The sequence below is a fragment of the Rattus norvegicus genome, chromosome 3 (assembly GCF_036323735.1).
Source record: "Rattus norvegicus strain BN/NHsdMcwi chromosome 3, GRCr8, whole genome shotgun sequence".
In the NCBI taxonomy this organism is placed as follows: Eukaryota; Metazoa; Chordata; class Mammalia; order Rodentia; family Muridae; genus Rattus; species Rattus norvegicus.
Genome location: NC_086021.1, coordinates 70588010 through 70600269, shown reverse-complemented (window position 1 = coordinate 70600269; position 12260 = coordinate 70588010). Strand labels below are relative to the sequence as shown.

The window sequence follows — 12260 nt, the reverse complement described above, 5'->3', positions numbered from 1 at the left end:
TCTACTGCAAGGATCTCCAGTTGTGACCAACGAATGTACTCTACAAAACAGGTTTTCTCATTATTCCTATCAGGTTTGCGTTAGAAATCCCCATTCGTTAGGATGTAAAGTCCCTAACGAGAACTGTATCTTCAAAATAGGATGATCAGAAGTAGGCGTGGCGGCACACGCTGAAAATCCGAATGCTCGAGAGGCTGAGGCAGGAAGAACCATGGTTCCCGGGCCAGCATGGGCTACATAGTAAGATGCTGATCCAAAAGAAACGGGAGAGAGATGGAGAGGAGAAAACAGGGAGGGAACATGGGTGAAAAGAAGTCCTAAGGTCCTTGATAGATAGAAAGTATTTTGGAAGTTAAGCCTTGAGCCACGTGAGTCTCTTCAGTTTGAAGGGTGTAAAGGTGAATTCGTTATAAACTAGACCTAATTCCCCCCAAATATTAGGCTTTTATTTCTTCTGCCTGATTTTTCTTCACTCCTACTATCTCTTCCCTAGAGCTTCAACTAAATAGTTGAGTTTACATATTTATTAGTTGACACCTTCCTTTTACTATCCAAGGAGTACTTGAATGATGGGGATAGAGTTGCCTCCTCAAGCACAAAAGACGAAGGGCCAAGCTTTGTGAAGGGTGAAGATGCACTGGTATTGGGGGCAGTGCAAACACTTGCGTCATCTCTCAGGGATAGCGAAGCTCACAGGCGGTACATCTCATATCATTTAATCCGAAAAAAAAAAAAAGGATAAATTCCTTTTTGAATTCCAGCATGATAGATAGAACTATGTTGGGCATATTTCATAGACAGTCACTTCTTGTATAACCAGCCTCAGAAGGAGGACTTGGAGTGGCCATTTGAAAACATGGCCGTCCCGAGTGGTCACACAGGTGGAGAAACTAGTCCCACCAGAAGGGTGGAGAGGGGTGTTGGGGAGACAGAGGTATAAATATGCATATTTATAACTCACCTCATCCTCTCTGTACTGTTGGTCTCGGGAGAACACCCTCCCTTTTCTTCAACTTTCACACCTATAATGCTGTGATGCTCAATCTGTCCCAATTATTTTCTTGAACATGCCAATCACTCCCTCCCTGATACTCTCTGTGACTGCTGTTACCGGCTTTTTGACTCCTTACATCATTCATGATGCTTTTGCACTCAATATGTTCACGTCCCAGCAACTTTAGGGACAATACTATAAAGCATGAGCTTGATTCCTTGATTCCTTGTGCCCTGCTGACACAGATCATTGGCCTAGGATTGCTTTAAGCACTGTATAGTCTCAGCTGAATAGCCATCCGTCCCACCATTTATGAGAAGCGCTATCATCCTCACTTCAATTTTGTGTCACGTTTAACAGAGCCTTCTAGCCACAAAGCTTAGAATTGTTAGAACCACGTGGAGTTAACGTTTTCTTTATTTCCCATGTCTACTTGATAGAAAAATCCATTATTTTTTTCCTTCAGGGTATTTGTCTTTTACTCTTAAAAACTTTAAAAAATATTTCTGGCATTAATGTCTGTTGTTCCCTTTATAACAACCCCCCCCCCACAAGCCACATCAGAAAAACTTTGTCACAGCACCACACAAACACCACACCAAAGTTTATGTGTTTAAATAGTCCACATATAGAATGTTCTCAAATCTCAATTCACATTCTGCCAAGTTCCTCTTCATCCTCTTTTCTTTTCTACCATGGTATTCAGCCCACATTAAGCAACTTCAGCTTATTCCCTAATGAACTTTCTCACACCAGAAGCTGTGGCTTTCCCATCTGTTGTGAACTTCTCCGTGGCAGACCCTGCATCCCTTTTTGTTTTGTGTCTCCCACTGTGTCTACATTGCAGTTCCTCAATAAACAAATGACTGGTTACTTCTACTCCCAAAGAGGCTGCTTCCCGAGCCAGGTTTTTGTAAAAATGACAGTCACTTAAGAGTCAACAGCCAGTCAGACCAGATTATAACTCTCACTGTAGATGAATAATATACTCTCTGGAAATGTACAACATTCTGCGCCTTGTTCTTTTATTGTTGAAATGGGTGTCACGATGCCCATCTCTGAGGCTGCGGTGCAGGTCAAATGAGGTGAGCTGGAAGAATCTAGCAGTGTGCCTAGCATCCAGCATGCTCTCACCGAACAGCTTCCTTCCTCCCACATGCACAGCATTAACCTTATGAACCTTTCATTGAAGTGTCAATGGAAAATATTCCTGCTCTGAGCCCTTATGTTTTTCTCAGGATATTGGGATGTTGGGGGAATTGAATAAATGAGGAATATTTTCAAAACTTTCCAGACTATGGACGGAAATAGATTTTTTTATGGTCTTCCAATGTCGAAGCTGTTGTATCTGTAAGTGTGGGGATGATATAATTTGGGCGATAGGATAATCAGGTGGAAAAGCAGAAGTCAAAAGAGCTTCAAGTCTGAGTCCTAATGACAGAGTTCACTTGTTCTAAATTGTACATCATAGTAAGTGGTCATACTTTGTTGGGAGTTTATTGAAGCTCCCAACGTATGATAGTTTCAACAGGCTAACCTATTGTTTCTCAAATAACTATGTAGTGATTAATGGATGGAAACCATGAGAGAGTAGACAGAATTAAGATCCAAAGACTAGGAAAGGGTTATGGAATCTTCTGACTGGACTTTGATTAAGGAGTAGACTTTTTGTAGTTTGTTTCTACAATACATAAACATTGCATCCCTTCCTGGATGATTGGGTTGACACAGTTTGAGTATCTGGAGACCTCAAAATCTCTATTGAGTCTCTCTCTGCTACTTCATATTTTTGCAGAATGTTAGTTTTGGGGTGTTTGTTTGTCTGTTTATCCTGCCATTTTAAAATTCAAGCTCCTAGTATAGGAATCCTATAAACCAGTCTATGCATCATATAATGTTAGAGAAGCTTTTCCTTTGACAAGTTACCTGACAGTACTAAAACTACAGAAAAATAGAACATCATTACCAGTGCTTTGAGGACCTACATTAGAAAGCTTTAAGGCAAATTCTTGTGATTTTGAGATGAGAATGTTCATTCAAATATTCTTAAGGAGAAGTTTTATGGTGGCGTTATTTCTTTGGAGGGAAGCTTGACTCTGGTTTATGCATTTGCTAGCTGCAGGAGAGCTAGCCATCTCAGCAGACCCAAAAAGATTGATTTTGATTTTCTCTAAGAAGGGATATTGAGGATCCTTTAGCTAAAGAGTTCCTAGCTTGTTTTAATGCATTTCTATCACCAGGGTGCTTATTTCAAATAACATCTGCCTCTGAAAGTTTTACAGAAATCAAATTCATTTGAGTGAGAGCTCATTTGAAGTTCACCAGGGAAACTATTTGTAAAATAATAATAATAATTTAAAAAGTCCCATGGTGAGCTATCATATAAAATGAAAACATCATGTTTTCAAAATGTATTCCACATTGCTTACAGTGTATTTTAGGTCCATCTGACTGACACGTGACTAAGAGCAGTTGATGTACATTTTAGAAATTGGCACTTCCTTTTAAAATATTTGTAAGATTTAAAAATGACATATTGGCTATATTTGTGCTTTAATAAGAGTGGGTCTGGATTTTTAAAAAGAAATATGTTTTAACATACCAAATGACTCTAGTAAATTTATTTGGCCAGAGCTTCTTCAAGATAAAGGCTGACTTACTCTATTAACTTTGACTTTACCATCATAAAATAGACCCTTTCCCTATAGAGATTTAGGGTGACTATTTAAAAACACTTTGGCAGGAATAATTTCACAGCCCATAATTTGTTTCCGTTTTTATTGTCTGTGGTTTTAGATTTGAAATAAATGTTTAATGTGTTCTGTTTTGTTTCTATTGTCAAATACACATTTCTTCTATTCTCACCATATTAATCTTAATTATGGATATGTAATACTGAGAACACTTTCTTGCTTGTTCCAATTAAATACGCAGTTCCTTTCTCTATTAATCCATTAACCTTAATTCTGAGGCAGGCAGCCAGAGACCATGATTACAAAACATTTGTGGCAGACACTCTTTTGTTTCAAGAATGTTTATAAAATACGGGAACAAAATGCAATCCATTAAAGAAAACTACAAAATGTACAAGTAAAAATGTATATTTTTACTGATTTTAAGCATTTTTTTAGACTCCCAATGATATGTGGATTTATTTCCAAGAATGTATTTCGCAACATTTTTATAACACTACAGAAAAGCAGATGTGCTGCTTGGTAGCCTCAACGTGTACCAGAAGGACACTTATGCCACAGCTATTATCAAGACAGAGGTGGAAAATGTGCACAGTGAAAGGTCTTAAAGTTTGTCTTCCCTAGAAACCCAGCTGGTTCATTAAAAAAGACACATCTATTCAGCACAATGCCGGCTTATGGAAAAGTTACAAAGTTGACATTGATCTGTTTTGTTTAAAAGTCAGATGTTTGTAGTTGCTATGGTTTAACGTTCTTGGTAAAGTCCTGCAGCCTCTGAGCTTAGGGCTTCTCAAGTGCCACTCTCTGTTTCCTTCCAGGTCTTCACTGGGATCTTCACAGCCGAAATGGTCCTTAAAATCATTGCCATGGACCCCTATTATTATTTCCAAGAGGGCTGGAATATTTTCGATGGAATTATTGTTAGCCTGAGTTTAATGGAGCTAGGCCTGGCAAATGTGGAGGGGCTGTCTGTGCTTCGGTCCTTCAGACTGGTATCTTCTGTTCTTCATGTTTCCTCTCTCATAAGCATAGCATTTATTTTTAAATGTATGTTTATGTAATTATCATAGTTTGTGCAATAGCATTTTTAATTACATAAGTCAATGTCCCCAGGAAATGTACAACCATGACCTTTCAAGATAAGTATAATCTATTTTCTAAAAATAACAAAAAATGATTGAAATATTCCACAATTCAATATGTAGGAGACATTAATACATTATATATTAATATATATATATTCCTTCTAAATTGGTTTTCTACTCTGAAATTGTTTTCATTTTATAGCTTTGAGGAGAAGAAAGAAAAAAGAAATAGAAGAAATGCAAATAAAACTATTAAGCTCCAGTTAATGTTAGGATTTTAATCAACCTTATTAGAGGAATTGCTTTAAAGCATGTAGAAGTTGGGAGCAGTGGTGTATGTCTCTAACACTAGTACTTGGGAGGTGAAGTCAGAAGAACTAGTTTAGACTTATCCTTAGATAAACCGTAAATTAGAGGCTAGCCTGGGCTACATGAGCCTGTATCTCCAAAGCAAAAGCAAAACAACAAAATCAACACATAAAAAAATGTTTGACACATTTGGTATTTTAAACAACGATATCACAAAATGTTTTAAATTATAGCAAAAATAATGTTGAAAGTACCTACATTTTGTTTAGAATTCATATATATATGTATATATATATATAGGTATGTATATATATGTAGACATACAGATAGATATGTATTTCGAATTGAACAAAAGCTTTTAAAAATTGAATTAGCTTATTTCACAACTTTTTTAAGAAAAGGAAAATGTAATTCACATTTTCAACATTCCCTTTTAGTTTCTAGAGTAAAATCTAAAGTGACAATTGATGTATTAACAGTGTCTATAGTTAAAGTAATGTTTTCTTAGTTATATCTTTCAGTAAGTCTAAAGGAGAATTATAAAGGGGAAATGCACTTAAATGATTTGACTTGATTTACAACTCTAATATTATTATCGACCTTTTGTTTTGAATCTACATTATGATCGACTCATAAAATAATCGCCTGGCTTCCAAGTGTACTACATTTCCTTTCATTTCATTACAGCTCCGAGTCTTCAAGTTGGCAAAGTCCTGGCCCACACTGAACATGCTCATTAAGATCATCGGCAACTCGGTGGGCGCACTGGGCAACCTGACCCTGGTGCTGGCCATCATCGTCTTCATTTTTGCCGTGGTCGGCATGCAGCTGTTTGGAAAGAGCTACAAGGAGTGTGTCTGCAAGATCAATGTGGACTGCAAGCTGCCGCGCTGGCACATGAACGACTTCTTCCACTCCTTCCTGATCGTGTTCCGAGTGCTGTGTGGGGAGTGGATAGAGACCATGTGGGACTGCATGGAGGTCGCGGGCCAGACCATGTGCCTTATTGTGTTCATGTTGGTCATGGTGATTGGGAACCTTGTGGTACGTATGTACTGCAGATCTTTGTGAATAAGAATGAGTGGGGTTGGGGATTTAGCTCAGTGGTAGAGCGCTTGCCTAGGAAGCGCAAGGCCCTGGGTTCGGTCCCCAGCTCCGAAAAAAAGAACCAAAAAAAAAAAAAAAAAAAAAAAAAAAGAATGAGTTTGGGCCGTAGGAAACAATGGCTTAAGCAGTAAATATATCTCCAATTTTACTGCCAGCACTTCAGTGTCAACACCCCCTACAGGAATTACAGAATGACATTATTTAAATTCTCTGAGGTCAGAGCTAGCTCCCTGTGACCATGGAATAAAATGTCTGCTATGGAGGATATGGGGATGAAAAGCATGTTCGCGGGTTACAGCTACTAAGTTTACTTTTTTCATGTCAAAAAGTGTATTTCCTTATCTAGACTCACTATATCATTATTTGATATGATAATCTCTTTAAACCCTAAAAATACAACTACCTCTTACATGTCCATAATTCACACTGTTTTATTTAAAGGTGTGGATTAGACACAAATTCTAAGGTCAAACGTTAAAGATATAAAGTAATTTACTTCAGTTGTGGTTTATAATTACTGTAGGGTACAAAATATGTTCTTATCTGCATTTGTTTTATTAAAAGAAATAACATTGGAGGGTGAATAATTCCACACATACAAACGTGTATGTATGTATATACAAGCATACACAGAAAGACACAAACACACAACACACACACACACACACACACAGAGAGAGAGACAGAGACAGAGACAGAGACAGAGACAGAGAGGCAGAGAGAGGCAGAGACAGAAATGAAGATAGACACAAGAGAGATCAGATTTTACATACTTTCAGCCATTCCTTAGATTCTAGAAGAGGATGGACAAACTGTCATGAGCTGCTTCCCCACAGCTGAGCCTGCTTACCTCAAAAAAGCCATGCTAACAGCAGCGCTCCAGTTGATCACATCGAATAAAAGGAATCGACTTGAACGCAAAAGAGAGCCTTGTGAATAGGTGTAGCAGGGGTGGGGGTGAGGAGTGCATGGCCAGTGTATCTTGTATTCGTGGATGAAATTGTCCAAGAACAAATGGAAACTATTTTAAAAGCCCTAACATAAAGGCATGTGTTTTCATACTTAAATTCCTCTATCATATATGTATATAGTAAGTACCTACATAGTCATATAAGGTCTTCCTTTTAAGGGGTACACTTCAAATAATACTCAAAAGAACGATAGTGGGACATACACATTATTTTCTTAAAATAGAAAAGTGCCCTAGATTCAGATAAAAATATGATGTTTAAATAGAAAACAACCCAGAGATCCTAGTTTGCATTTGTCCTCCTACTATATAAAGAGACTCAGTAATTACATTTTAGGCTAAAATGATCCCTGTGCTTAAATATCCTTTTACATCAGACATTGTGAGTTATCCCTGTAATAGCCACAAACCCCCAGGTATCCACTGCAGTGAGTCACAGCGACACTCCACAAACCTAAGGAGAGAAGGGATTTACATTATATGAGTATGGCTGAACCTTAGAACGTTCTGGAATTTTCTCCAGTTTTCTACACGATTTGAACACCCATGTTTTAAAGTATGCTTGACAGGAAATATATTAACCCTTGTGTAATTCGCTATCTCTGCCATCACAGTTTGTAGCCTCTGGACCAAAGAAATCTGTTTCTGCTACGTACTGGCTTTATACAAATTAGCAGGTTATTAGATAAATTGGTTATTTGTACACATGAAGCTAGACACTCCATAGGCAAGCTGGTAAGAGGAAATAAAACAATGGAACTGAAAATGCCATTGTGTGTGTGTGTGTGTGTGAGTGTGTGTGTCAAACGCCATTGAAAGGGGGATTTTTGTCTTTTCACTGGTGAGACTTTTAATAGTTTCTTTTTTTCCCTGCTATTCTCAGTGGAGAGGGGCTTCTAAGTTATCATTCCCCTTTACCACAGGTAGACATGATCATGTGTGGTTTTAACGTGGACCCTGATGTACACTAATCATTCACTAAGCACTGAGTGAAACCACTATAGTAAAGATCTGAGCCCCTTGTCCACTTCCTATTGTTGCCCGTGTGTCAGTTTTAACTTAGAGCTTTTACTCTCTCCTCTTCAGGTTCTGAACCTCTTTCTGGCCTTATTGTTGAGTTCCTTTAGTTCAGATAACCTTGCTGCTACTGACGATGATAACGAAATGAACAACCTCCAGATCGCGGTGGGAAGGATGCAAAAGGGAATTGATTTTGTGAAAAATAAGATACGGGAGTGCTTCCGAAAAGCGTTTTTCAGAAAGCCGAAAGTGATAGAAATCCAAGAAGGCAACAAAATAGACAGCTGCATGTCCAATAACACGGGCATCGAAATAAGCAAAGAGCTTAACTACCTTAAAGACGGTAATGGAACCACCAGCGGCGTGGGAACCGGAAGCAGTGTGGAAAAATACGTAATCGATGAAAATGACTACATGTCATTCATAAACAATCCCAGCCTCACCGTGACTGTGCCAATTGCTGTGGGAGAGTCTGACTTTGAAAATTTAAATACGGAAGAGTTCAGCAGTGAGTCAGAATTGGAAGAAAGTAAGGAGGTAAGCGTGCGTTTCAGTTCTGGCTGCGCTTTTCATCATCCACAGAGTGTGGCTACTCTGTGTTGTTTTTGCCTGTAGGCGCTTTATCAACAGAAACTAATGGGTTGGGTGTGTAGCTCAAGGGTAGGATGCTTAACAGGCATGAAGTCCTTTAGTATCCAACACTACACACAAAAACAACGTGATATCGGATGATCATGTTGGAACATCATGAAAAATAGGTAGGTTCATTTAATTACAGCTTTCCACAGGCTATCACAATTTGAACGATTAAAATGTTCATTTTCTTAACAACTTGAAAGCCTAATTTCAAATGTAGCCCTAAACAAAAGAGATACTATTTTCCCCTCATTAGTGATTTGTTTTAGAAAACACAAGGAACTATATTTTAATGGTGGCATGCCATCACTGTGAAAAAAATGTATGTAGTCTTTCTTCACACTTAAGTATTTCATTTACCACAAGAGAGTGAATTATCTGTGAAAGTACTAGAAAGTTCCAAGCCTTACTGATTTTTTTCCTGTTACAGATGAGCAACGTGGTCTATATATTACCTTGAAAATACTGAGGTATAACACTTGAGCATTAGAGTGGGTCTACAGATGGGAAATTTACTCTCATATGAGTAGTTGTTAGAATGAAAAAAAGAAAATTTTCATAGGCGATGATTTGAGCTCCTTGGGTCTAGTGATAATAGCTTAGTGACATCACCTCAATTAAAATATTTTATTAATATTTATTGACAGCCTTTGGAGGTAACAGCTGGAAGTTAATCTAGCACAGATGGTGTTATAAGAGATCTTCAGCTGGAGGGGATAACATCAACACCCTAGGAATCCGACCAGTGATGTTGGATTTTGTGAATTCTCTTGGAGCCTTTGAAAACCAGTTTAGCAAGATAATTTGCTCTAAAATCCTTATTGGAAGTCTATGGCATTATAGCTTGCAATGTCACCATTCTTCTCATACTTCAGAATATGTTTTATAATTTAAAGAATATGATCAAAATGAGGTAGCGATGTTTATTTTCAGAGCAATGTTTATTTACACAGGAATCGAGTGTAGCACAGCTAATTTACATTGCTCATCCTAGTCACTAAGACTCAATTCTGGCTTTATTTCCCATCACTAGAGGACCAGCAGGCTTTCATTGATTACTTCGTCCAGTTTGGTCAAAGACAGTCTTTATCATGTGACTCCCAGCAAGCTCATAGAGTCATTAAAACTCTATAAAAGTTTGGTCTTACAGGCCTCGGTTAAATTCTTAGGTGCTTAAGAATGGGAAGAGAGGTTAAGTGAGAGAAGATTGGAATGGGCCTCCTATTTGGTTCACATTGTAAAACGTGGAAAGATATCGTTCTACAAAGAGAGAGCCGGGATTGATAATGAGCTCCTATTACTAAGGAGAGCAGAGAGCAGGAGACAGCGCAAAGGATGGTGTGTCTGGGAACTTCAGACTGCAGCCTTTTAAAGTCAGTCAGAGCTTGGAGTTGGAATTGGCTGCATGGTCAGGAGGGAGTGCTCCGGAACAGAAACAATTAGCAACATTTGTTATTAAAGAGCAAAGGACCTTAGACTGAGAGACCACAGAGAATATCTTATGCATTGTTATAGCAGCAAGGTGTTGAAATTCTGGGCTAAAATAATGAAGGAACTGAGAGGAATTGGCAATTTAACAGACCTCAAGAATCTGAGGGATGAGAAAAGTGACAATTCTGCTGTCTGATAAGGTCTTCTGCAAAAGGTCCCCAGGTTTGTGTGGGAAGAGTTGGACTCGGGATTTAAGTTTTGCACGTCACACCCTTAGAATCTGAATAACAGGGTTCAGTCAAACTCTAATCAAAAAGATCACAGGAAGACACGTCTACTGATACATACTGTTCTCTCATTGTTCCCTCAAAGAGTGCAGGGTAATAATTATTTACATTGTATCTTGTACTGTAGGTAATCTAGATATGAGAGTATTGTGTAGGTTAATGAATATACTACAAATACAAGGCCAGTTTATATACAGAATTTGTACATCTGTTGGTTTGGATTCTTGTAGAGTCCTGGAACTGATCCCTTGTAGATAACAAGGAATGGTTGGGTTGAAGGTAACAGTGTTGGTCAGAGTCAGAGGTCAGAGCTAAAAGTAGACTAAATGATGCAAGACTTAAAATTATTTGGTTCCCTGAAAATAGGAGAGGTCAAAAAATAATTATAAGGCAAAAATAGGGTAAACCTAAGGGCAGAATTGCCTGACTAGTGTAAGGTCAAGAAAAGTCAGAAAAGCCAAAACAAAGGAACTTCTATTGCATTAGTAACAGAGACTGATGACAGTGGCCTATGAAGAAGTACCTCCATTGGTTTCTGCTGAAAACAATTGCTCTTAATATATTTTAAAGCCTCCCTAAGCTCCACAGACATTTCTTTTTAATGGCTTAACCATCATAACCGTGGAATATTAAGATGTAATTTGTCATTCATTATCAATTCCTGGAAAACATTTGTTTCCTCAACAAAAACTTATTATTGGGTAATTTATACAATTCTATACCCTTTGAACCTAATTTTGAAGAGATGAAATCCAGTTACAGAAAGAAGATAATTACATTTTTAATATATAATGCTAGTAGGAACATCACCAAAGTAAACATAAGCATATGTACATATCATATACATATATACATAAATATATACATACATAGCATATATATGCTTCATTAATTTTTGAAATGGTCATAAAAAATCAATATTAAATATGCTTTACTCTGATGAGATGCCTCAGAGACTAAGAGCACTTGCTGCTCTTGCAGAAAACTTACATTTGTTTCCCAGCATCCACCCACATGATAGTTATCATCTGTCTGTAACTCCAGTTACAAGGGATCTGACAGTGCTCTTGATTCCAAAGGCATTGCATGGTTCACACTGTAAGTCCAGGAAAATTTTAACACTATATAAATCGTTATGAAGATTAGTGGTAGGGAGGTGAGAGAGGACCTGGGATAGGAGAAGGAATAGGATCAAAATTCAAAGCATTAAGTTTTCAAAGAACAATCAAAACATTATTATGTAAGTTTCTTGATACATTCTGTTTATACATTTTTTTCATTTATTCAACATTAAACTTTATGTGGATGATATATTTAAGTTGGTACCACAAAAACTTATATAAAAGCAATAGGAAAATTCTCATATATGCTCAGAGACATCACATAACATAGAATTTAAAAAAATAATAGGGAATATTGGTATATTGGTATACTCTAACAGTACAGGACTGGTTTATCTAACTCCCACTTAAGTATACTTCACCTATGTACCACCCTGCACAGGCATGCGCGCGCGCACACACACACACACACACACACACACACACACACACACACACACACACACATGATATTTTGATTTGTCTTTGTTGCTAGTTTCTTGACCGCAACTGAACTAAACATTGAGTTCTACTTTTGAGAGGATGTGATAGCCTTTGGTTTTGCTTACAGAGTGAGCACACAGAAGTAACACAGAGTTTATTACACTTATCCTTAAAACTAAAAACC

General features: G+C 37.7%; 1 protein-coding gene across 9 annotated transcripts in view; it reads left to right on the top strand.

Annotated features, from left to right (window-relative positions):
• The window catches only part of Scn3a (sodium voltage-gated channel alpha subunit 3), a 111703-nt gene that overhangs the window by 65929 nt on the left and 33514 nt on the right, over positions 1–12260 (top strand). For all 9 annotated transcript variants that reach the window (XM_017591972.3, XM_008761920.4, XM_008761918.4 and 6 more), the window contains 3 exons: positions 4506–4679; positions 5769–6125; positions 8245–8715. In XM_017591972.3, the coding sequence (XP_017447461.1) occupies positions 4506–4679; positions 5769–6125; positions 8245–8715 (1002 nt within the window). The remainder of the gene's footprint in view (positions 1–4505; positions 4680–5768; positions 6126–8244; positions 8716–12260) is intronic.